Source organism: Natrix helvetica (genome assembly GCF_964273705.1).
Source record: "Natrix helvetica genome assembly, chromosome: 4".
Lineage (NCBI taxonomy): Eukaryota > Metazoa > Chordata > Lepidosauria > Squamata > Natricidae > Natrix > Natrix helvetica.
Genome location: NC_138550.1, coordinates 57460082 through 57486610, shown reverse-complemented (window position 1 = coordinate 57486610; position 26529 = coordinate 57460082). Strand labels below are relative to the sequence as shown.

At 43.1% G+C, this 26529-nt stretch overlaps 1 protein-coding gene across 5 annotated transcripts in view; it reads left to right on the top strand.

Moving 5' to 3' along the window:
• PRDM15 (PR/SET domain 15) overlaps positions 1 to 26529 on the top strand; it is a gene marked incomplete at its 5' end in the record, with an annotated part of 57601 nt that overhangs the window by 26414 nt on the left and 4658 nt on the right. For 4 of the 5 annotated variants that reach the window (XM_081951321.1, XM_081951318.1, XM_081951317.1 and 1 more), the window contains 11 exons: positions 1793 to 1880; positions 2764 to 2931; positions 4401 to 4495; positions 6275 to 6406; positions 7691 to 7825; positions 9427 to 9590; positions 10527 to 10606; positions 11547 to 11666; positions 22950 to 23081; positions 24017 to 24103; positions 25266 to 25441. In XM_081951321.1, coding sequence (XP_081807447.1) covers positions 1793 to 1880; positions 2764 to 2931; positions 4401 to 4495; positions 6275 to 6406; positions 7691 to 7825; positions 9427 to 9590; positions 10527 to 10606; positions 11547 to 11666; positions 22950 to 23081; positions 24017 to 24103; positions 25266 to 25441 — 1377 coding nt within the window. The remainder of the gene's footprint in view (positions 1 to 1792; positions 1881 to 2763; positions 2932 to 4400; positions 4496 to 6274; positions 6407 to 7690; positions 7826 to 9426; positions 9591 to 10526; positions 10607 to 11546; positions 11667 to 22949; positions 23082 to 24016; positions 24104 to 25265; positions 25442 to 26529) is intronic. The other variant, XM_081951320.1, reaches the window with a different exon arrangement.

Sequence of the window (26529 nt, the reverse complement as noted above, 5' to 3'; positions counted from 1 at the left end):
GCGGGCGGTGTCGCTACACAGGCAGGTTTTGACCCCCTTTGCTGAAGGCCAGAAGATTGGGGGCTTTTTTACCTCTGAGGGTAAGATGTTCCACAATGCAGGGACAGCTGCAGAAAAGGGCCTCTTCCTTGACCTCACTAGTCAAAATTCTCTGACTGACAAGGTCTGTAGCATGCCCTTCCCTGCCTGAACAAGTGGGTCAGGGTGATCGGATGGGGCGAAACTGGTTCTTGGGTAACCTGGCCCATGCCATGTATGGCTTTATAACTAATGACCAACACTTTGAATTGGACCCGTAAGCAAATCACCCAGTGCAATTTGCAGAGCAAGGTTGTTATATGTGCCCTTCTTTGGGCACTCAATATGACTTGTGTCGCTGCACTCTGCACCTGCTGAAGCTTCCAGGTACGTTTCAAGGGTAATTTTATATAGAGTGTTGTGGCCCAGCAGGATCCGGTTCAGCTGCTGCTGGACTCGGATAGCGAGGGATCATTTCAGTATGCCCTGGATGATGTGGAAGACCCTGTGGAGGTTGCAGATTCAGAGCAGGGACCAGAGGGGCTGGTTGGCCACCAGGAGGCGGTTGAGGCATGGAGCAGTGGGGAGGATCAAAGGCAGTCAGTCCCTGATGCTAGAGTGAGAAGGGCTGAGAAACGAAAGCAGCAGCTTCGTAGGCAGGCTCACAGATGATAATTAGCACAGGTGGTTGTAGATTGGCCCCTCCCAAGAGAGCTTATAGGTGAGGCGTTTGGAGGGGACATTTGCAGGAAACAACCATTCGAAATTAGCAGTGAAGAAAGTCGATGTTTTAGAGCCGTGTTTGAATATCTGGTTTGTTTTTCTTGTATTTTGAGTTATCTGGGCCCTCGGCCAAAGGGTTTGTTATCTTGCAATTAAACAGTGGCAAACAGCCAAGCCTGTGTTTTGGCTTGTTCACAGGCGTGGAGAGAGGGGGGTCAGAACATAGAGCATATTGCAATTGTCCAATCAGGAGATGACCAGGACATGTGTGACTGACTGGAGCCTTTCTTTTTTCTTTCTAATCTTAAGTCCTAGCATTAGAGAAGCAACCTACATAGGCATTCTCATTACTGCATGTGGGAGGCTTATGTAGATGGCCTTTCCTCTCTGCTTTTTCGCTCTCACTCTTTTTTGACAGGGAGTTCCATTTTATCGTCCAACTGTGATATCCTCCCAGGGACCATAGACCATATGCCTAGTTATTTTGCCTCCATATAAATCTAGGATCTTTACTGTTACAAAAGAGCCTCAAAAATCTTTGTGCAAGTTTTCCTTCTGATTTGAATGTGTCTGATTGCCCTTGATATTTTTTGTAGGCAAAAGTCCTATTATGGAAACAAATTAAAAACCAGTGCAAGTAGTCCTTGACTTACAACAGTTCATTTAGTGACCATTCGGAGTTACAACGGCATTGAAAAAAAAGTGACTTTTGACCATTTTTCACACTTTGCATCCCCATGATCATGTGATCAAAATTCAGACGCTCGGCAACTGGTTCATATTTATGACCATTGCTATGTGATCATCTTTTGCAACCTGACAAGCAAAGTCAATGGGGAAGCCAGATTCACTTAACAAACGGGTCATTAACTTATCAACTGCAGTGATTTATTTAGCAACGGTGGCAAGAACGGTCATAAAATGAGACAAAACTCACTTAACAAATTTATCACTTAACAACAGAGGTTTTGGGGTCAATTGTGGTCGTAGGACGAGGACTACCTGTATTTTAAAAGAATAAAGTATGACATATTTCTTGTGCCCTCTCTAGGTTAACAGTGAATATAGATACAGATGTGCTACGTGTGAGAAAGCTTTTCGGATAGAAAGCGCATTAGAATTCCACAACTGCAGGACAGGTATGATCACGATCAGGTAACTCTGATTTATATGAAATGGTATTGGATTTTAATTCTCTGATAAGAAAAGACAAATACAATTGAAAAGTAGCTACAGATAGCCCTTGAATTACAATGGCAATTGTCGCTAAGCAATGTAGTTGATTGCATTGCTTAACGATGGTAATCCTTGCAATCCCTGTTACTATTCATGAGTGAGGATCATGGATCATTAAGTGAGCACCTCCTTATGGGGAGGGGGAGGCTTACCAAAGCCACTTGCAACTTTTCTTTCTGGCTTCCCCATTGACTTTGCTTGTAGGAAGCCAGCAGGGAAAGTAGAACTGTGGTAAATGCAAGGTGGCTGCCAAGCACCCAGATTACGTTCATGTGACTGTGGTTGTACCAGGACAGCCAGAACTTTGAGGCCCAGTCATAACCACCACTCATTCAATGCTGCAAAAATTTCAGTGGTTGCTGAACAAATCTGCTGCCCCTTTCACTCACACACACAACTAACTATTCCCCAGCAATTCCCTTCACTAAGACTCAGAACTGTTCCAACTAAGTCCAGCCACAAGCAGGCCAAGATTAGTCCACAAAAGCAATGGCCCAATAGTGCATAAAGCACTTGAAAGTTGCTCCAACAAATAACTCCACCGAACAAATCCACCAGGCAAAACCCACCAGACAAAACTTAAATATGAGAGCTCATTTGGCAAGAAAAGTTCAGAGACTCATGAAAAACGGGCCATTTTTGGGAGGTTTGCAGAGTGCAAAAACTTTTTTTTAAGTTGCCTCTTCAAAACTTTGGTGCGTCTTATACTCCGAAAAATACGGTACCTATGTGATTTTTAAAATCATATAGATTACATTTAGAATCGTTAATCTCCTTTTCTTTCAGATGATAAGACATTTCAGTGTGAGATGTGTTTCAGATTCTTTTCTACAAACAGTAATCTTTCAAAACATAAAAAGAAACATGGGGACAAAAAATTTGCCTGTGAGATTTGCAATAAACTATTCTACCGAAAGGATGTGATGTTGGATCATCAGAGGCGGCACCTGGAAGGTAAGTATGTTTGTGATTAATGTCTTCTTGGATCTTGTGCTTGAGTCTGTGGTTGGGACGTTCAGTACTCAAGTTGTCAATTGGGTTGACAATTACTCAAAAGGTTGGTAGTTCTTGGTGTAGTAATGATCTACTGTAAAAGAGTACAAGAAAGCTGTGAACCATTAAAGGATAGCTATTTTCTAAAGCTATTATCTAAGTTACTGATTTGTTGTTTGAGCTTAAAGATGGTTCACACATTAGCTTAAAAGTGTCTTGGTTTAGCACAAGGATTCATCTGTTTGGAAACTCCAGGGAACTAGCCATTTTAGTGAAACAATGATTTTATGGACTACATTGTAGTCCAGTTAATCAGCTTCACAAAAGATTGTGCTATGATAATTTCATAATTGGAAATTATTAGTCTGTAGGCAACTAAAAGACATCTTAAATGTCTGGAAACAACTTTTTTCTTTTGTCATCATTAAAGCTATAGTACAATAATTTATTGAATGCTAACAGAAAGGAGCAAAATACTTATTACAAGGCACCATTTTGCTTCTGCTACACATTATTTCAATAGCCATTCTAGGTGCGTCTTGGGGAATATCGTGTTCTCCCATGCTTGAGCCACTGTAAGAGCATGGAAAAATCCCTACATCATTTTATCATTGCTGTATAATAAGTGACTGTGAAATTAAGTCAGAAGGGAGCTACTTTTCTGTTGAAATCAGTGTTTGAAATAAACCAATTAAAGCTGCACTTTAAAGGGATTTGATACGAACATAACCCTTGTTTACAACATATTCTTTACAATTTGTTGTCCTGGGAAAAAGCTTGGATTATTATTTTCTACTTATTCTGAAAGTTATAACCAAAAGGGAAAAACAGAAAATCTGATAATACATTTTCAGAATGATTTATTACTATTTTAGCCTCTATAATAAAGGTGTAATCCTTGTTTTAGCCAAGAGTGATTTTCAGTACATGAGTAATTGTATAAGGAATTCATTGTTCTAATATGTAGAGTAATGACAATCTATAGCGCAGACAGGTTGGGGTGGGGTGGGGGGCAATTGAGTCTCCTCCAGCAAATGAAGAACGGAAGTTTGTATCATCTTTTACCACTGGCTTTTTTGGATAAAGCTGCTGGAAGTTGTGTTCAAATCAGGAAGCTAATAGCTTTTGTTGAGCTAGGAAATTCTATAGGAATTAAACCAATGCACTGCAATGAATAGAGTCAGAATTATGTGCGACTGATGAAAATTAAACCATATCATTTGAACACATAGTCTTGGGTAACACTTTATCTCTCAGTCCAATCTGCGCACAGACAAACAGCACAGCTAAATCAATTATGTAGAGTGCATTATTTTGTTAATGTTACACCTTTTATTGTTTGGATCATTTTAGTAATATATAGGCTGTTAAAGAGAAAAGTAGAAATCATGGTTCTGTGTTCTTCTCTTGGTGGGAATTGTTACCTTAAGGAGTGAGACGTGTTAAAAGAGAAGAATTCGAGCACAATGCAGAGAATATGGTTCGCTACAAGAAAGAGCCTTCCAGATGCCCAGTGTGTGGAAAGGTAGGATTTCCCATTGACATGTGTGTGTGTGTGTGTGTGTGTGTGTGTAGATTTTAGAGGTATGTGCATGCAAGGGAGTACAACAGCTTTGTTGCACTGATTCAGTATTTATGATCATTAAAAGCCATATGACAACTGGACAAAAATCCTACTAAACAGCATAACCAATGAAGCCATGGATTTAGTGCATACTTCAGGTAATTCAGTGATTGTTTGTTTATTGTCCTGCCTTTATTATTTTTATAAAAAAACTCCTTCCTACTGTTTTTCCACAACAGCAGCCCCGTGAGGTGAGTTGATCTGAGAGAGTCACTCGGCCAGTTTTCATGCCTAATGTGGAACTAGAACTCATGGCCTCAAGAGTTTCTAGTCTGGTATTTTTAAAAACTAGACCAGATTATGTTGGCCAGCTCCTTCAACTTCTTGTCCAGATGTTTTGGAGAATATCTCTCATCATCCATTGCAAAAATGTTTGTGCAGCAGTTAGAGGTGAAGTATAAAACATTTCAAGGGCAATAGCTGGGAAAAGCTATTCTGAGATATCTGGAATGGCTGATAGCCAATTTTATACTAAGTAGGCTCCCTCAGTTTTTCTGCCTTTTGAGAGTCATAGTCAAATAGAATGGATTTTGGGGAAGAGATCGACACTCTTCTCTCTTCTCCAAATGTCCTACTAAAGAGAAGAGCTTTCAGAGTTCTTCTGAAATTTAAAAATGATTCAAAAGAAATGACGCCATTACCAAAAAGACCTTTAAAGTGTTTTCTCTGCTTCATCTTATTGGGCAGGCAGATTCTGTTCAGAGAAGTAGCTTGTGATTCACCCAGGCACTGAGCCGTATAGGCTTTTAAAGGTTAAAACTTAAAATCTTGAATTGTACACAGAAGTTAATTGGCAACCATGCAGTTCCTATAGTTGAGGTGTCACATAGGCAAACTCCAGTTCACCCTTTACTCATTGCTGCCACATGCTGAAACAACTTTTAACTAATAAAGCAAGTTGCAGAGGGGAAAAAAACATGAGGTGACAATTTATCATAAGCAAATCCTTTTCTTCTAGGATTGGTCACAACTGGTACACCAGATGTAGTTGTACAAAAGCCTCTTGGCCTTAGACTTCACCTATTATTCTAGTCTGAGCCATGAGTCCAAGAATTCCCAGATTGCAAACTATCTCCATCTGAGGGAGTTCTACCTCTTCCAGATTTAAGGTATAGATTTAGACTATCTCCAGCATTTTTTCCAAAGCCACTCTCATCTTCCTGAGATTAATCTTAGGCCTGTTTCTCCATCAGATCCCAACAGCTTCTGTGCATCAAGGATTAGCTACCCGTCTTAGCCCAGGATGGTAATGAACAGCAGAGTATCATCTGTTCATTCTTTGCTCTTGGTTGTCAGTTGCTGCATGTAATATTAAATAGTAGCAGGAAAAGGAATAATGTACCTCACAGCAGAACAACCCAAGGAGTCTACGTTCCATTATTTCTTTGGGGTCACCTATAAAGACTATTCAGAAACTATAGGTGAACCTGAAGTGTAGTAGCCTCATTGCTAGTAGGTGCAGTGCTTGTAGTACCAATGTCACATCACAATGGGTTGTTTTGCAGAAACCCACTTCTGTATGTTTTGAGTTATTTGTATTTATATTGTATTGTATTTAAGATAAGGAGATGGATTTTATTAAATCAAATCTGCTGAATTTTTGGTAACAATTTATAAACAAAATCATTGAAATGAATTGAGAAAATGTGAATAATTTTTGTCAATATTTTTTGTCTCCAGATTTTTTCGTGCAGGAGTAATATGAATAAGCATCTTTTGACCCACGGAGATAAGAAATATACATGTGAGATTTGTGGCCGTAAATTTTTCAGAGTCGATGTTCTGAGAGATCATATTCATGTTCATTTTAAGGTACAATATTTAGCTGTGTGTGATAGTTTTATGCCAGGCTGAAGCTCAGCAGGAGTAGAAAGAAGTTCCTCAGAAATACTGAGGAAATATTGAAAGTGAGAATGCTTGAATGATCATTAACTGAACTGTTTAACACAGATGAAATTGCAAATTGGGAGAAGGTTCCTTCCAAAAGTTGTTTTTAGAAGCTTATACAAAACAACAAACAGGAAGGCAATCTGATCTCCACAGGAAAACTGTTATACAGTAAGCACACTGCAACAGAAAAACTCTTTGCTTTAGCCTCCAATCCTACAGAAAGTGTGAGACTTGCAATAGTTTCTCCCTGCTACATATAATTGGTTGGGCTGAAGTGGGTTGGAGAAGGCCATCCTGAAGATGCCCAACTAGGAAGGACTTTATAGGTCAAACACCTTCAGTTGGCAACCAATGTAGAATCTGCAAAACTGGTCTCCTGTGCTCTTAATATGAAAGCATGTGGACTATTGCATTTTGAACCACTTGCAACCCAAATAGAGCACATTACTACAGTCCAGCTGGAGACTAGGATGCTGATGTATCAGCAGAAATTCTAACTTGCCAGGGTTCAACTTCAGTCTGTTCTCTCCCATCCAGACCCTGACAGCCTCCAAGCACCAGGAAAGAGAGAACATGATCTCCCCCATGGGCCAGGGTGAGGATGCACAGCTAAGTATCATCAACATATTGATGATACCACACTCCAAAAGATTGCATGACATGCCCAGCAGCTTGATACAGATGTTTGTTTGTTTATTTACCTATCCAATTTATGTTGAAAATCAGGGGAGATAAGACTGATCCTGTGGCATCCCACAAGTCAGGAACTACTAGGCCAATCCTTACTCTCCCACCAACACAGATTGGCCCAGAATCTCCCACTAAAGAAAATAGCTTCAACTCCCAATCCTTGCAGGTGGTCCAAAAAGATACCATGGTCAATCACTCTAAAAGTCAACAAGAGATCTAAGGATTATCTCATCTAAGGTCTTGAGTCAGGTCATCCAGGAGAATGACCAATGCTATCTCTACCCCCAAACCAGGACTATACCAGGACTGAAAAGGGCCCAGATAATCTGCTTTCTCTAGGATAACTATACATTTAACATCAGAGAGAGGCTTAGCAATAGGAGAAAAATATAGGAGGCAACAAAGCATGTAAGCTGTTTTTTCAGAGGTTTTATGTAACATTACCAAGTAATTACAGTAGCATCTGCTTCCATTTGGGTTGAATAAGACATTTCATTTGAACCATCCTCTACACAGGACATAGCAATAATGGATGACCACCAGAGAGAAGAATTTATTGGCAAAATTGGAATCTCTTCAGAAGAAAATGATGACAACTCAGATGGAAGTGTTGATTCTGAGCCCCACAAGTATAGCTGCAAAAGGTGCCAGGTAGTTTTACTCCTTTCAACATTTTGGGGTGGGATTGGTTGAAAGTGGCATGAAAAATGTTGAAGATAATGAAAAAAATATTCCAACCTATTTCCTGATCCAGAGGTTTCTACGGTATGTTTTATTGAACACACAGATTTCTTGCATATGCAAACTTTTGCTTTTCAGTAATGATAGTTCTTTCCATGCAAAAAGGATACATTTTGCCTCTGTTGAAATAAAAAGATGTAAACAAGAAATCTTTATGCATGTATTGTCATCATTGAATTAAAATATTATCATGGGTTATCATGGGGGTACCTAGGTGCTCCCATGTCACACCCCTTTTAGGCGGCCTGCACTGGTTACCGGTTGTCGTCCGGGTGCGATTCAAGGTACTAATTATGACCTTTAAAGTGCTCCGTGGCTTAGGCCCAGGGTACCTGCGAGACCACCTACTGCCACCAATAGCCTCCCACCGTCCAGTACGATCCCACAGAGTTGGCCTCCTCAGGGTGCCGTCGGCCAGACAGTGTCGGCTGGTGACCCCCAGGGGAAGAGCCTTCTCTGTGGGAGCGCCTTCCCTCTGGAATGAGCTGCCCCCGGAGCTTCGCATAATCCCTGACCTCCGGTCCTTCCGACGTGCCCTAAAAAGTTGGCTTTTCCAGCAAGCCGGCCTGGCCTGTTAATTTTATTTAATTTTTAAAATGTGAGTGTTATATAAATTGGATTTGTTTTTTGGACTGTTTCTAATTTCCTTTTAACTTTTGTACTATGTGTTTTTTAATGCTGTACGCCGCCCTGAGTCCTTGGGAGAAGGGCGGCATATAAATCTAATAAATCCAAATCCAAATCCAAAATATCATTGGAATCTTTGTATGTGGTGGCAGGACAACAGATTTGGCCAGTAGACACCCATGGATCATAAGTTCTCCAACAGAATTCTAAATTGTTTCTCAAATATAAATAGATTGTGAATAGTTTTAACTAAATGTCAACTGTATTACTAAAGATGCATTATTTTAAAAAAGGGTGTTCCTAAATAAACACCAATCCACTCTTAAATATAGTCTTCATGTAATGTTGCTAATTGGGACCAGCATTTCTGTCACTAAGCAAAGTAGTTGTTAGACAAAATATCGCATGATTGTATTGTCATTGCAAGAGCTATAACTTTGAGGACTGGGCCACCATAAATGTGAATGACCATTAAATGTTCAGGGCCACCATAAATGTGAATGACCATTAAATGAATGGTGATTAAGCAAAGACTACTTATAGCAGGGGTGTCCAAACTTGAGAACTTTAAGACTTGTGGACTTCAACTCCCAGAATTCCCCAGCCAGCCATGCTGGCTGGGGAATTCTGGGAGTTGAAGTCCACAAGTCTTAAAGTTCTCAAGTTTGGACACCCCTGACTTATAGTATATATTCTACTTCCATTATATTTTCTGCTATTTTTTTAATACATATTTTTGTCAAACAATTTATGCAGCAACACAAAAACCAAACTAAACAAGTTTGACCCGAGAGTGTTTTTTTATCATAGTAACGGCTATCCTTGGCTAGTAACGATACATATATTCTTCAGGGTTGTGCATTCACTGCTGTTTCGTTTTCCAGTTAACGTTTGGCCGAGGTAAAGAGTACTTGAAACATATCATGGAAGTTCACAAAGAGAAGGGTTATGGCTGTAGCATCTGCAACCGGCGCTTTGCTTTGAAGGCAACTTACCATGCTCATATGGTTATACATCGGGAGAACTTACCAGACCCCAATGTGCAAAAGTAAGGCCCCCCCCAAAAAAAATCTAATAGAGCTAAATTAAGTGCACTCTTAACAGCTTTGTCTGGGTAAATGTTGCATGCTAGCAGTTTCATAGACCTAATGGTGAAACTTTAGCGAGCTAAAGTGAGGGGAATGATGAACTGTAAAACGGGATTGGTTTTATTTTTTACTTAAAGTTATTTATTTATTTATCTCTCAAAAATAATTTTGCAAATGTGCTGTCCTGGTAGCAACCACTTTCCTTGTCGTAGAAGAGGATATTGTTTGAAAGGTAGTATAATCAATACGAGAGCCAGTTTGGTGTAGTGGTTAAGACAACAGACCGAAAACCAGTCCTAGTCCATTCTTAAGCAGGAAGCCAACTGGCTGTCATTCAGCCAGACACTCTCTCTCAGCCCTAGAAAACAGGCTATGGCAAACCACTTCTCAAAGCTTACCAAGAAAACAGCAGGGACTAATTCAGAGTTAACACTGTCATAACAATAGCAGCATAATAAAATTGAAAATGCTTCTTCATTTGATCCTACCAAGACATTGTGACTAGAGTGTGCCTCAGAAATAGCCTCCGGAAACATCGCTATGTGCAGGGAAGGAGAAAAGAATGAGAACTAGTAGAAGATACTTCCAGGGCAGGAATCCATGAAGGAACTATATTTTTGAGAGTGCCAAGCCAGCCCTTTTCACGTCAACATCTTGCTAGATATAGTGGGACTAGAACTCCCAAAGGACATGTGGTGGAAAATATGGGAAATATGTTAAAGAAGGCTGAGCTAGATAGGGAAATTTACTGAAATGTACAAGTAGGTGTTTGTACAGTTCCAAGTGGTATCGTTATAGCCATGGTATAGTTATAATAAGTTCTCTCCAATATTTATTTTCAAATAAAAAATTATCCTACAAAAATCTTAGAAGTTGATCCTTATGTCCCATTTTAGATATATTCATCCATGTGAAATCTGTGGAAGAATTTTTAACAGCATAGGAAATTTAGAACGACATAAACTTATTCATACAGGTAAACTCATTCTATTTCTTCTTTCTGAATAAGAAAGGTTTTGCTCATCTTAATGCTATAAATAAATCCTATAGTTGGGAAAAGCCAATGAATATTGATTGTTTTTAAATTGAAACTCTTCCAAATACCTACGTTTTGCTGGTATGGATTAGAACAGGGGTGTCCAAACTTGGCAACTTTAAGACTTGTGGACTTCAACTCCCAGAATTCCCCAGCCAGGCTGGGGAATTCTGGGAGTTGAAGTCCATAAGTCTTAAAGTTGCCAAGTTTGGACACCCCTGGATTAGAAGGACGTTTATACAAAGACAGAACTCATGCAAATTATAACAGAGGGGCAGTTCAGTCTTTGCTGTGTATTATGTTTTAAAATGGTAACATTGTCCACATTTGTTGCTTTCGTTCTGTTCAAGTCATCCTTGCAAGGTAGAGTGTTATGTGTGGGTGGGGAGGCAGGTTCACAACAGTCCAGAGGAAAAACTGCTGTAGCTGGACAACTGAGGCGGTATTGGTTTTCCCTTCTCTAACCTCTTCTTTAGTTGGATATTCCATCTGGATTCCATCCAGAATACAAATCTGTTGTGGTCATTTTTCTGCCCTCCAATTTAGTATATTCAACATTTTAAAATATCTTATTTGCTTTAGTCATTCTGATACTGTATTTTTAAATCTCTCCTTCGTTCCCCTCTCATAATAAGCATTCTTTTAGTTTCACTTGTATCTTGCCACACCTTAAAATTCTTTCTTCTGTTCAGTTCTGTAACTAATAAAGGACGCTTAGATTTCCTTGTATTTGCCTCTGCCTTATTTCACATAATTTTTTTCAATCTTTTCCTTAGGGGAATAGGAAGGATTTTGGGTTTGTTTTTTTTTAATTTAAGGGGGCATTTTTGTTGATTTTTTTTTATTATTAAAGAAATAAAAATATGATTTTTTTGTGAAGGGGTGAAAAGTCATGCTTGTGAACAGTGTGGCAAGTCATTTGCAAGGAAGGACATGTTAAAAGAACACATGAGAGTCCATGACAACATCCGAGAATATCTTTGTGCAGAATGTGGTAAAGGTATGGCATCTTATCTGTAAAGCATGAAAATATGAATTTCCATGGCTATTTAAATGACATTTTTTTCACAAAATACTAAAGTTGAGCACTTAATTTTATATGAAAATGTGATCTTATAGTGTGATATCGTGCTTCGTTTCTGTTAGGCTTGTATGTGGTGTCCTAAGCACATTCTTATTGATTTTGAAATGGAGTAAGATATTATAGCTACTGATGTTGATGCATTCTTGGTTCAGGTCTACTCTGGAATCTCAGCCACAGAGTTGGCCTTAGCATTAGGCAGAGCTAGTTGGCCACTTCAAAAAGCTGACATTAGGCATGTGCCAGCTATTAATCATAACAATTAATGTCATTGTAGACATACAAGTAAGGAAGTGTTCCTGTTCCAGGAACAAACTCTCAAAATAGGAAGAGAATCGTAGTATTCCGAAGACTGTCCCTTATGAAACTGGCAAGTTTGCAGGCCATGATTGTTATAGTTTTGGACATGTTCCCATTGAACATGTCTGTCTCTACTGAAGATTGTAGATGGCTCCCTCTCCGGTTTCAGGATCAGATTCTTAGCGGAACCCACTTGTGTGTAATGAAGCCAAATAAGGTAATTTAAATCCTGTGCTGGTGGTTAGTCCCAGTCAGTCTGGCACAGGAATGCCATTCAGGAGGACAGTTAAAGAATAGAAGATAGCCATTAATGCCAGTCTAAAAGTATGGGCAGCTCATTTACAAAACAGGACTAGTCATGGAATAGCCTCATTATGAATCGGCCTTGCTGGTCATCTAAGTAGATTGGAGAGCAGTACCACTAATCCTAAAATTGGACTTGGGCCAGATGAAACAGTACTGCCAACTAGTGTAAAATGGCAAAATTACAGCTAGAACCATTGAAATAGTTAGGATGAATCCAGTTGAAGGGCCTTCAGTTCCATATCAGGGAAATATGCAAAAGGCGTTGCTTATCACATCTCCAGATTGGCTAAATCACCAGCGTCAGTCGCAGAATGGGTTGTCCATCTGATTTTCATGAAACCTCGACAAAACAGCAATGTCCCTCTCACCTTGGCCATGACAGTGAGCTCTTCTTAGTCCCAGAGCAAGAGGGGATTGTTACGTTTTTGACGCTGTGGGCAAAAGGATGACTCTGGCCCATTTTCATCTTTTTCAGTGCTCTCCATGGTACAACATAAATTAAACTGCTTGGGGCAACGTAAATTATACTTATTTTGAATTCAGTCCAATACAGTAGCATTTACTCCTATTTTTCTTAGCAAATCTGATAATTAAGATTTTAAAAAATCTGTTTGTAATGTATTATGTCTGTTGTGTGTTATGCTATAAGCCACTTGGAGTCATACGTTGAAGTTTGTCATGCTTATAATAACCTTACATGGATCTTACAGTTTCAGCAGTCAAGACCAGTCACTTGGTACATTTTTGAATGGTGCTAAAAAAGGCAAGAAATTTGTGGCACTAACAGCAGAAGTCCTGAAGTGCCCCCTGCACATTTTCCTGTGCGCTGCTTGTCCAAGCACGGGTTAAATTAGTCCGGTTGCCCAAGGACTGAGTTCAAATTCTTTCGCCATGCCTCCTGCTCCTCCTTAAGTCCAGATTTCTAACTCAGATGATTTTAAGTGAGCTCCAGCTGTTTTAATTTAATTCGGCTTAGACTCTCCAAATTGAGCACACAGATTTGTTGTTTTCACTTGTTATTTTACTTGTGTATATTTTTCCTCCCTTTTCCCCCCTTTTCAAATCAAGCTAAGGTAAGAGAGCGAGGAGTGAGCTTTTTGGGGGGGTTGCTTGCCTCCGTGCATTAAGTGGGGAGGCCTGACTAGCTGAGGGGTTGCTGCAGGCCTCTGGCGCCGTGAACAGCTTCCCCTGCTTCCGAGGGGAAGAGCCGACTCGGGAGGCTTTTCTTCCTTTTTGCGGTTGGTGCAGCTGCGGCCACCATTTTGGAATGTCCCCCCTCTGCACGCCGTGGCCAATTGTAAGCCTCCACTTCACACATTTTTGTTGGCAACACCTGTCTGCACCACTCAGCTCCTAGGAGGATCGCTGCCAGGTGGTGTGTGGGTGTTGTCCAGGTCCCCGGCAGCGCTGCTACCGCCCAAGCCTTAAATTTTGTTTCCAGGCGGCCGCACTGTTTTGGCCACTATGTGGTCAGTCTTCGAGTCCTCCACCTCTCCACCACCTTCTACTGCGCAGCCTCCGCCTCCCACAGCGACGTTAGTAGCAGCGAAAGCGAAACTACACAGCTGGGAGCTGAGGCTTGGAAACAAGGCGTGCTTGGATGCTGTTTCCCAGCAAGAACGCTTTCCTCCCTACTGGCTGCTGTGAGAGGGCTCCAACTGGCAGATCCATCTGAACCTACAGGATGCTTACCACCGCATCGGAGCAGCCTGGGCCTTTAGGACACAGTAGCTCTGGCCCACCAGGGGCAAGGCCAAGGAGAGGAGCAGGATGGCTGGCAAGGGCAAGGCCTCAATAGAAGCAGCCCCACTGCCCCCATGCCAAGGCAGATCTGCAGGACTTCGGGAGGAGGGAGATCCCCCCCATTATTCCCCCTGGGTTCCTGCAGGTGTTGGAAGAGGAGGGCGAGGACCTAGACTTGTCCTCTGATAACTCGGTGAGGGGGCCCAGCTCTCCAGGCCATTATTGCCAGTCGGAGCCTGGCTCCTCCTGAGTCCCCTCCCAGGCTTTCTGGCCTAGAGCCTTCTCCCCCCCCCCACTTCTTGGGCTAGACATCTCCCCAGGGAGGACAGGGGCCTAGTGCTTTCTTCTGAAATGCAGGAGGTGATTGCACATGCCATTTCACAGGGCATAGTTGAAGGTCTTCAGCACAAGACTAGCCAATCAGAAAGTGGGTGCAGCAAGGAACCTGGTGCATCCACGCACAGGGTGAGGCATCCATCCTTGGAATCCTCTGTCATCAGCAAGGTTTCTGTTGGGGACGAGCAGGACCAGGATGATCAGGAATTGTCTGAAGATGAGAATCTTCCCCCTGACATCCCTGCATTCTCGGGGTTATTCAAACTCACTACCTTCAAGTCCATATTGCATAAGGTAAATGCCATCACGCAACTTGGTGTGTCCCCTCAGACTGGTCAGCTAAACCCCGGAGCGGACGCTCCTAATCCCAGGGACAGCATGTTCAAGAAGCAGGCTCTGGCCCAGGATCTGATTCCTGTGCCCAAACTGTTTTTGGACGTGGGGCAACATCAATGGATCCACCGGGCTCCTTTGGTGGTTCCAGCAGAGGGGACAAGAAACTCTATTCAATGGAGGAGACTTTGGAAAATGTTTCAAATTACCCCCTGTAGATCCTCCTGTGGCTTCCTTGACATCTAATTCGGTTCTTCCGGCTGACCTTATGGAGGGCCTCAAGTCAGAGGATAGGAAGGCGGAAAAGGCTTGCCACAAAACTCATCAAGTGGCAGCCTGGGCCTATAAGGCCTCTGCTTCTGCCTCCTTCTTTAATGGGGCTTCAATCCTTTGGTTGAAAGATCTGCAGGCTAAATTACCTGCAGAGGATACACGTCTACATCAAGACAGGGCACTGGTGTCTAACGTAACATCTAGATGCCTTCTCTGGCTCCGCCACTGGCAAGTGGATATGAAGTCAAAGTGGAAGTTGGCTGCTGCCCGCTTTAAGGGCGACAAGCTATTTGGGGAGACCTTGGATTCAGTGTTGATCGAATCCAAAGATAAGAAAAAGGTTCTCCCCACCAGTACAAAAAAAGCAGGAGAGGAAGGCCCAAACTTATTTTAGGAGCAGTTCTTTCGGGCGTCTGATTCCTCTTTCAACGCCCCAACATTCCACAGGCCATACTCCCAATCTTCTGATAGGACAGGCAGTCCTTTCGAGATAGAGGCAGACAACAGTACTACCATAGATCTAACCATGGAGGAGCCTCCCAGAGACCTTTCTGGAAGACCAAGTGACCAGCACGGTCTGTCTCCCATTGGGGGGCGACTCCAGCAGTTCGCCGACTAATGGGAGCTCACCACGTTGGACTGTTGGGTCCTACAGACGGTGAGGCAGGGCCTTGCCATCAATTCATTTCCCTTTCCTGAGGAACTTCGTCCGCTGCCCCACTCCCTCCTGCCCAATCAAGAGGGAGCTCATGCAAATGGAGATTCAGCATCTCCTGGACATCAATGCCATAGAGCCGGTGCCAGAGGATCAGGAGCGGAGGGGATTTTACTCCATCCTATTCCTAGTGCCGAAGAGCTCGAGAGGGTGGCAAGCAATATTAGATCTGAAGAAACTCAGTTACCACGTAATGTACAGGAGGTTCCAAATGCAGTCCCTGCAAACCATTCTTGCAGGGATAAGGCACGGGGATCTACTGACATCGGTAGATCTAAAGGAGCCATATCATCATCAAAGGTTCCTGAGGTTCTTCTATGCAGGCCAATATTACCAATGCAGGGTCTTGCCTGTCGTCAGCACCTACGACCTTCACCAAAATTTTCTTGGTTGTAGCAGCAGACCTCAGAAAGAAGCCTGTTCAACTAGTCTGTTACCTGGATGACATCTTAGTTCAATCGTCGTCCAGGGAATATGACCTCCGCGCTACTATGAGAAGCCTCCAGGCACACAGGTTCTCCGTAAACCTGGAGAAGAGCCACTTGGAGCTGACCACCAGGCTCCTACACCTAGGGGCAGAGATAGACACCATAGCTTGCAAGGTTCATCTATCGCAGGAAAGGTTAGATAACCTAAGGACCCTTGTTCTCAAGGTGCAGGGAGCATGGAAGTTGCCGGTCATTCATCTGTCCCAGCTGTTGGGCAAGATGATATCCTGCATATTCGTGGTTCCCAGGGCAACGCTCCATGCAAGGGCACTCCAGTGGCTCTTGTTACCACACCAAAGAGCCAACAGGAACAGCTCCCCAGCATTAGTTCTGCTCCCCCCTAAGGTGAGGCACTCCCTGCGGTCGTGACTATCCCCAGCCGTCAAAAGAGGCCTCCTGTTCAAGGAACCGGAATGACTGGTGGTGACTACAGATGCAAGCCTATCCTGCTGGGGCACTCACCTCAACAATCAGGTGACGCCAGGCAGGTGGTCTCGAGAGGAATCAGCCCGCAACATCAACTGGCTGGAGCTGAGAGCAGCGAGACTCGCCCTTCACCATTTCAGATGGGACATTCAACACAACCACATCCTATTGATGACGGAGGTGGGTGGAGCAAATCTTCAGTCAATTCGGGCAGACCACATCTCGGGAGTGGACAACACTCAAGCGGACTGGCTGAGCAGGACCACCATAGACAATTCAGAGTGGCACCTGCATCCGGACCTATTTAACCAACTGACCTGGAGGTTCGGGATTCCGACAGTCGATCTGTTTGCCAGTCAGGAGAACACGCAGCTTTCCTGCTTCTTCTCCCACTTTCATTCTCCCTGGGTGGAGGGGACGGATGCCCTCCACTGCAGGTGGCCGCCCGGACTACTGTACGCCTTCCCGCCTCTGCTTCCACAAGTGGTTCACAAGATCATTGCCGAAAGGGCAGAAGTTCTCCTGGGGCCCCTCATTGGCCCAGAAGGTCCTGGTATGCTGATCTCGTCAGTCTTTCAGTGGTGAATCCCTGACGCATCCCTCAGGATCAGGTCTCCTTCAGCCAAGGGGCCATTGTTCACCCAGACCTCTCGTGGCTGCAGTTGGCATCTGGCATTTGAGGGGGACCGACTGAGGAGGGACCACTTTTCGACCAAGGTGATCCAAACTATCCAGGCGGCCAGGAGTCCCTCAACCATCAGAATTTATGATTTGACTTGGGCCACCTTTGCCAACTGGTGCTCTGCCCGTGCTCTTGAACTGGTCATTGCCTCAGTGCCACGCGTCTTGGACTTTTTGCAGGAGGGCCTGGACAAGGGTCTTTCCCCGAACACCCTCCGGCGTCAGATGGTGGCACTTTCTACTGTCTGGGCTGGGCATCCATCCCAGACCCTCAGCAAGCTGTCAAGGGTACGTACCTTCCTCAAGGGCGCCTCAAATTTACGACCTCCAGTGGTTCACCACTACCCGACATGGCAGTTCTCCATGGTTCTACGGGCCCTGACTTCTTCTCCTTTCGAACAGCTCAGTTCCGTTAGTCTCAGACATCTGACTCTTAAGACCGTTTTCCTCATTGCCATCACTTCAGCAAGGAGGATATTGGAGTTGGCGACCCTGTCTGTTTGGAACGATTTATGTATTACTCATCCTTACAGGGTCATACTCCACTTGGACCCCTCGTTTATTCCCCAAATTAACACTTGGTTTCACAGATCACAGGAGGTTATTTTACCAGACTTTTGCCCGCAACCCAGGCATCCCAGAGAACGTATCTGGCATACTCTAGACGTGCGGGGGGCTCTGCACAGATATCTGAAGAGAACTGCGGAATTCTGCAGGTCTGAGGCATTGTTCGTCTCATTCCAGCCGGGGTCGATGGGGCGGAAGATGACATAATCCACCATCGGCAGGTGGCTGAGGGCCTGCATTGCCCTGGCATACGAGCATCAGTCCAGGGCAGTTCCGCGCAACATTACTGCCCACTCCACGAGGAGTGCTTCCGCAATGGCAGCTTAGGCGACAAGGCGACAATAGAGGATATTTGCAGGGAGGCAACCTAGTCATCACCAACTCCCTTTGTCCGGAACTATAAGTTGGACATGTTTGCCTCAGCCGAGGCTTTGTTTGGCAGAAAGGTGCTGCAGCAAGTTCATTCTGCAACCGAACCCTTGGCCTTGTCTTCTACCCACCCTGGGAAAAGTTAACTTGGGTATGTCCCATGCTTGGACTCTCCAAGCAGTGCACAGGAAAATGACCATTGGCTTACCTGAAGGGTTTTTTTCTGTGTGCTGCGGGAGAATCCAACCCCGCCCTGATCTAGTGCAGGCCCAGGGTTCGGGAACACCAGACAATCTCCATGCCATATCATCGCAGCTTCCAGTTCCAGGCATTGTTAAAATACTGGCCTTAAGGAGGAGCAGGAGGCATGGCCAAAGAATTTGAACTCAGTCCTTGGGCAACCAGACTAATTCTCCCGCAGTGCACAGAAAAAGACCTTTCAGATAAGCCAATGGTCATTCTTTCCTAGAAATCAGCCCTCTGAAAGTCCTAATTTAATCTTTGACACTGGAAAAGTTGGGGAACCCTCAGCGGGATATATGCATATCTCTACAAACAGGAAATCAGGAGAGTTGAAGTTCCCACTCAACAATTTACAGATAGGTTAGAAAATTCATTATCAGAACCAGCAAAATGCTGCATCCCATTTTCTGTTTCATAGCATTTTCTGTAGAAGGACAACTGCATCAGGAGCCTTATTGGCTGACTACTGTTAATAAATACTCATGGAGTAACTCTGGGTTAAAGCCACTCTTGTAAAACATTATAAAATAGATTACCGTATATACTTGAGTATAAGCCGAATTTTTCAGCCCACTTTTTGGGCTGAAAAATCCACTTCGGCTTATACTCCAGTGAACAAAAAAAAAAAAAAAGAACACCGAGGCTTCGGTGCTTCCGGGATCGCTCCCACCCCCTCCGCCACCTTCCTGGAGCGCCCCGGGAAGCCGGCGGCGCTGCACTCCGTCTGCCCGCCGCTGCAACGCCACCGCGTCCTCCCGCTCCGCCTGGAGCGCCCCGGGAAGCCGGCGGCGCTGCGCTCCGTCTGCCCGCCGCTGCAACGCCACCGCGTCCTCCCGCTCTGCCTGGAGCGCCCCGGGAAGCCGGCGGCGCTGCGCTCCGACTGCCCGCCGCTGCAACGCCACCGTCAGTCGAGCCTTTTCCCTCTCCATGCTGGCCTCCTGCCTTCCTCCCGAGGAGGAGCTCGAAGGGCAGCGGGAAAAGGCTCGACTGAAGGGAAGCAGGTGCCGCGGGGGTGGGAGGTGCACCGGGGGCTTCGGAAAGGCGCCGGCTTCCCGGGGCGCTCCAGGCGGAGCGGGAGGACGCGGTGGCATTGCAGCGGCGGGCAGACGGAGCGCAGCGCCGCCGGCTTCCCGGGTCGCTCCAGGCGGAGCGGGAGGACGCGGTGGCGTTGCAGCGGCGGGCGTAAAATACAAAACGCGCACAGGGCAAGGAAAGCGAGGACTCAGAATGGCATAAGTGGGGACGAGAAAGGAAAGCAGCAGCGATGCACTCAAATAAAGCAAGGGCGCCAGCAGCGTCCGTGGAGGGAAGGGTGGGGGACACAATTGCCCAGTCTTATCAGTGCTCCCGGGGAAGAAGGAAAGATGGGGCAGGTGAAGAGGGATCAACCTCCTTCTTCTTCTGGCTTCCCCCGAACTGGAAACAAAGGAGGAAGAGGAGGCAGCTCCCCGCAGACAGGTGCAGCCTTAAGAGCCATAGCGATGCCATGGCTTCCCAACAGCGCCCTTCAATACCTCCCGTCTACCTGCTAGCGGCCGTTATCCACGCCACTTTCCCTGCCCGAATTGGGCCGGGCGGCGGCCAATCCAAAAGCAAGCTCCTAGGCAAAGCGTTCTGGGAAATGTAGTCTCCCTCTCGTTATCCCTCAACACGCCGCCTTTCTCCCTTCAAGAGAGAAGAGCTTTTTATTTGATGATCTGTATTACTGCCGTGAGAGAGAGTGAGTGAGCCGGCCGGGCCCCCCTGCACCCCCTATGCTACGCCACTGCGCACACTGTTTCTATCATAACTTCCAAAGTAAATAAGATAAATTATTCTGGGGCCTGGATTTTTCAGGGGAGGACTCAGTTTCCTTGAGCAAGTATTTGGGAATAAGAGAAATGAATTTGATATCAAAGATAGTGACTTTTATACAGGAGAATAAGGCATCGCTTTAGGGGGCGCAAATTACTTCCCTTGCCCTGTTACCAAAAGTCGGGACTGTTTTTAAAACGCTGTGGGACACAGGACAAATTATTAAAAATCAGGTCTGTCCCGCCAAAAGTGGGATGTCTGGTCACCTTAATTATACACCTTGTTTCATAGTTTAGTCTAAGGCAAGGATGTCAAACTTAATTGTGTCACATGACATATCATGACATTTTACGGTATATTTTTATTTTATGGTATGGCATTTTTTTTTCCTGTTAGAAATGGATCCCAGTACTTCTAATCCTGCACCAAAACAAAAACGCAGGTCATACGAAGCTGCTTTCAAACTAAAGGTTGTGTCAAGAGCAGAAAAAAGCAATAACAGTATTGCAAGTAGGGAATTTGGTGTTGATGAAAAACAAGTGAGGGAGTGGCAGAAAATGAAAGCTGACTTGGAAAAGATTCCAAAGGCAAAAAAAGCTCGACGTGGTTTAACAACTCCATATGGGGCTCTAGAGACTGAATTGCATAAATGGGTTATGGAGTGTCGTCAAAATGGTTACTGCGTAACACGCATGGGAATTTGCTTACGTGCCCTTCAAATGGCTAAAGATGACAAATTAAAAGCACCAGGCATTGAAAATTTTGTTGCGTCAGCAGGATGGTGTACTGGCTTCATGAATAGGTATGGCCTATGTTTGCGGCAAAGAACAAAGATTTCACAGAAGTTGCCAAAATACCTTGATGAAAAAGTGATGGCATTCCATTCATTCATCATAAAACAAAGAAAGATCCATAACTATGACCTGGGAGATATTGGGAATATGGATGAAACACCTATGACCTTTGATCTTCCAAGCAACAGAACTGTGGCAAGTTTGGGAGACAAAACTGTTTTACTCAGAACCACAGGTAATGAGAAAAACCATTTTACAGTCGTTCTGTCATGTTTGGCTAATGGAACTAAGCTGCGGCCTGTCATTATTTTTAAAAGAAAGACCTTGCCTAAAAAGGTCAAGTTCCCACCACGAATTACAGTGCGCGCACATGTTAAAGGCTGGATGGATGAATATGGAACAAAAAAGTGGCTGGAAGAAGTTTGGAAAGGACGACCAGGAGTAGCCTTAAAGAAAAAACCATCATTGCTAGTTTGGGATATGTTCAGAGCCCACACATCTGATGACATAAAAACATTGGCAAAGTCTTCTCAAGTTACTTTAGCCGTTATTCCAGGTGGGCTTACATCTGTATTACAGCCCTTAGATGTGTGTTTAAATAAACCTTTCAAAGACCGTGTGCGAAAGATGTGGTGCGAATGGATGTCATCTGGTCAAGCCCGACTGACAAAAGGTGGAAATATGATGAAGCCTGACATAGAACTGATAGCAAAGTGGGTTCATGATGCATGGGAAGAGATTCCAGAGGACATGGTGAAGCACGCCTTCAAGAAATGTGGCATAAGTAATGCTATGGATGGCAGTGAAGACAGTGCTTTGTATGAGGACGACAGCTGTGATAGTGATGACTGCGAACTCTGTGACAATGTATATGATGATAACCTCACACCAGCTACAGCTGAAGCTCTGTTTGGAGATACAGATGAGGAGGAGGAATCCAGTTTTGAAGGATTTTGATGCTTGTGTTTTAGCTTGGTTGCTTATTGAGTTAAGGTTTTTGTACATTTAAAATTATTGTTAATACTTTAATGTTATATATTGTTTTTGTTGAATATACTGATAATATATTGTTTTTGTTGACCCTCTTTTCCACATGCCTAAATTAAAGCAATTTTATTGTTATCTACCTGTATTTTTATTTTTGAAATTTACCGTGAGCTGTTGCATTTCCCAGCCTCGGCTTATAGTCGAGTCAATAACTTTTTCCAGTTTTTTGGGGTAAAATTAGGGGTCTCGGCTTATACTCGAGTCAGCTTATACTCAAGTATATACGGTAGTCTGTGTCTTCAGACTCTGATTTTGGCTGCATTGGGTCACAGAGTGCTATAAATTACATGTATCCCATGAATATTGCTCTGAAGGTCTCTTTCTTGCCTGCTCCAGCTTCAATGAATGAAAACAGCAATTACATATATTGTGGAGTACCTTTTTGGTTTTCAGAAGATCAGCAGCCCCACCCTATTTAGAAGAGGAAATAGACTAAGACCAGGTTGCCCAAGGATAGAGATACGTTTAACTGCTATTTCTCTTGCATGTTTTTGAATGAAGAGAGCCAGTATGGTATAGTGGTTGAAGTGTTAGATCAGGGAAGCCTAGGGTCAAACCCATCCTCAACTATAGAATCTCAGTAGATAACTTCAGGACAGTCACTCATTCTTAACCTAACCTCCTTCTCAGTATTGTTCTGGGGAAAAACTGGAGGAGAGGGTGCTATGTAGGCTATCCTGAGCTCTTGGAGGAAGGCAAGATATAAATGTAATAATAAATAAAATATAACCAAATGAGCTTAATAAGGCTTGCCTGCCAGTTTTAGCATAGAATTTATTCCTTGCAGGAATGAAAACAAAGCATGCATTGCGACACCACATGAAGCTGCATAAAGGGATAAAGGAGTACGAATGTATGGAATGCCATCGGAAATTTGCACAGAAAGTCAACATGCTTAAACATTATAAAAGGCACACAGGTGAGTCCCATTGATAGGTGCTTCGTGGACCCTGCAGAGAATTAATCAAATTGCCTGGAAGTTGATAGGCTTTAAATTAAAATGATGTCAGTTCATTTTTATGGCAATTATACTTCAGGTATCTTCAGGAGTAAACAGTGCAATTGTATACACAGACAGTTGTTCCTAGGAAATATCCAAAGAGTTTGAGCTGCTATATTTTTGACATGGCTACACAGACACACACAATTATGGTTAACATTCTTTACCAAATGAGATTTTACCTAACTTATTTTATCTTTCTGGAAATAAATATGTTTACTTTCCACTACTAGAACATCAGTAAAGTGATGCACTGAAATATACATAATATATTTACACCAAAACACAACGAATAACAAAAACAATAATAAAGCCAGGTTAAAGCAATGCATTTTAGCATATTTGCTAAACTCCAGAGAATAATTGAAAAAAGTAAAAAAACGGCTTGCTAACATAAATGGAAGAACTCGTTACAAAAATCCTGAAGGATATTTGGATTTTTGAAACATGTAAGAGAATCCTCCCCGCTTCCCTAAGATTTACTCCCTTGCCAACAAAACATGATCCATTCTTTCTTTGGAGAAAGAGATCCAGTCTAAAAAGACAAACTGTTTATCTGCAGAAATCATACCCTACAAAGTTGGAGTTTGGGTTTATTGTCCTTAATCATGCTAAATTCAACATTGCCAGTTCAGTCCTAAGACTTGTTTCTCATGAAACCAATGAATGAGGCTCTCATTGGTTTGATGTAGAGAGCAGCCTATCCCGGGTCCCAAACAATCTTTTTTCCAGAACTCTTATTCCAATTGAATTCTTTTAGTGCTAAAGAAAGGCATATTGTTACATAGTTTTATATTTGATATACAGCTCTATAAGAAACCATTATTTTGGTACTTACCATAGTTTCTAATTAGCAGGGATCAAAGACTTCATGTGTGAACTCTGCGGAAAGACCTTTAGTGAGAGGAACACAATGGAAACCCATAAACTAATTCACACAGGTAAATGTTAAAATCTTAATTCTAAAATAAAAATCGATCTTCCTCATCTCTTACATTGTTCTGTCTTTTTTGATTCCATATTAATCAGTTAATAAATGCCTGCTTCATGCATTATTGTAATGGATTTCCTATAATGCCTACATTCCTTCTTCCCTGAACTGATGCTTCTGAGAAGTATTGCATTGCAATATTCTGCTTTGCTGTCGGTTATTCTTTCTAGGATTCCTACAAGTTAAGCCCGCAAACATCAGACGAAGATCAAGTTGAGTTCTGCTCCAAAAATGAGGAACTTACAGTCTTCCAGATGGTGTTAAATTAATATTCCCAAGATAACTAATCAGTGCCATACTAAGCTGAAGCTGCTAGGGTTTATAATTCAGAATAGTTCACAGGGTCAGAGGTTCCCTGTTCCATTTTTTCATCATAAACTCATTAAACAGTGCTAAAATTGAAGTACCATATTTTTCAGAGTATAAGACGCACCATTTTTTTTGCTCCCCCACCCCCCAGGAGCACTCTGCAACCCCCCCCCCAAGGCTATTCATGCCTTTTATTTGAAAAAAAACATGTCCATTTTTGCGAAAAACGGGCTGTTTTTGGGAGGTTTGCAGAGTGCAAAAACTTTTTTTCCCCTTTTGGAAAGCTCTTGAACTGATTGATGAGAATTAAATTGATCAAGTACTGTGCCAGCAGAAACAAAGTCAGTGATTTCCTTCTCCAGCACATGGATAAATACACCTGGAAACATCTATCTACCTACCTACTCTCTCTCTCTCTCTTCCTACCTACCTACTATATTTCCCCTCCCTCTCTCTCTCTATCCCTCTATCTACCTACCTACTCTCTCTCCCCCCTACCTATCTACTGTATTTCTCTCTCTCTCTCTTTCTATTTCTCTCTATCCCTCTACCTACCTACCTACCTACCTACACACACTCTCTCTCTCCCTACCTACCTACTGTATTTATTTCTCTCTCTCTCTCTCTCTCTCTTTCTCTCTTTATCTACCTACCTACCTACTTTTTTAAAAAAATTGCCTCTTCAAAACCTTGGTGCGCCTTATACTCCGGTGCGTCTTATACTCCGAAAAATACAGTACTCAGAAATTGAGTATTAAAAAGTGTGATTACATATTAATACAAAATGTTTTTTTTACTAATAGTGGGGAAGCAGTGGACATGCTCAGTGTGTGATAAAAAGTATGTCACAGATTACATGCTTCAAAAGCATATCCAGCTGACTCATGATAAAGTAGAAGCTCAGAATTGTCAACTCTGTGGGACAAAAGTTTCTACTAGAGCTTCAATGAGTCGTCACATGAGGAGAAAACACCCAGAGGTGAGTATAGTGGCATATTAACAAGTCGGAATTTTTGTTGGCTTCCTTTGAGACACAGAAGAAATATAGATTCTTGTTCTGGAACACTAATAGCAATCCAATAACTCAGGTCTCTTCAACCTTGGCAACTTTTATCACTTGTGGACTTCAACTCCCAGAATTCCTCAGCCAGCATAAAGTCTCCAAGTCCACCAGTGGTAAAGTTGCCAAGGTTGGAAAGCCCTGCAATAATTCACTTGTTTTCCTGTGGTGCTTCTTAAGATGCTTCTGATCTCAATAAGGTTAATACATAATGCAGTGTACACTGCCCATAGTTCAGGGGTGTCCAAACTTGGGAACTTTAAGACTTGTGGACTTCAACTCCCAGAATTCCCCAGCCAGCCATGCTGGCTGGGGAATTCTGGGAGTTGAAGTCCACAAGTCTTAAAGTTCCCAAGTTTGGACACCCCTGCCATAGTTAAAGACCACATGGACCATGGTTTTTAATTTGGGAGAAATAGAAAGGGCTAATTCCTAACATTAGTAAGTTAAAATAGAAAGTCATATTTTCCTGATATAGTATTTAGGGCTCTTGTCTAAATATTCTGGCATTTGAAATGTTGTCTTTTTAACGAGAAGAGAAAGAACGACATACTTGAGTCGATGTTCAAAATATTTAAGACATGCCTATAAAATGAACCAACCGAGAGCATTTTTTTTTATTTTGCATTTTTACCACCTTCATCCATAAGTTCTGGGTCCGAAAGATAAAACATTTTGCATCTACTTATAGTTCTATAGCAGGGGTGTCCAAACTTGGGAACTTTAAGACTTGTGGACTTCAACTCCCAGAATTCCCCAGCCAGCATGTGGACACCCCTGTTCTATAGCTAGTTTGGATGAAAACAATTCAGAGAGGAAAGGACCTCAAAAAGTCGCTGTCAGTGACTTAATCAGTGGAAAGACCCTTCCCTCTCTTTCTTTGCTACAGAACAATGGAATGGCTGTTAATATTAGAACAAAGAAGAAATCATGGCTATTGGTTTCAGTTGAAAAACAGACTTTTTTTCTATCTTTCCTGTGTCTCCACCGCATTCTTTCTAACTGAG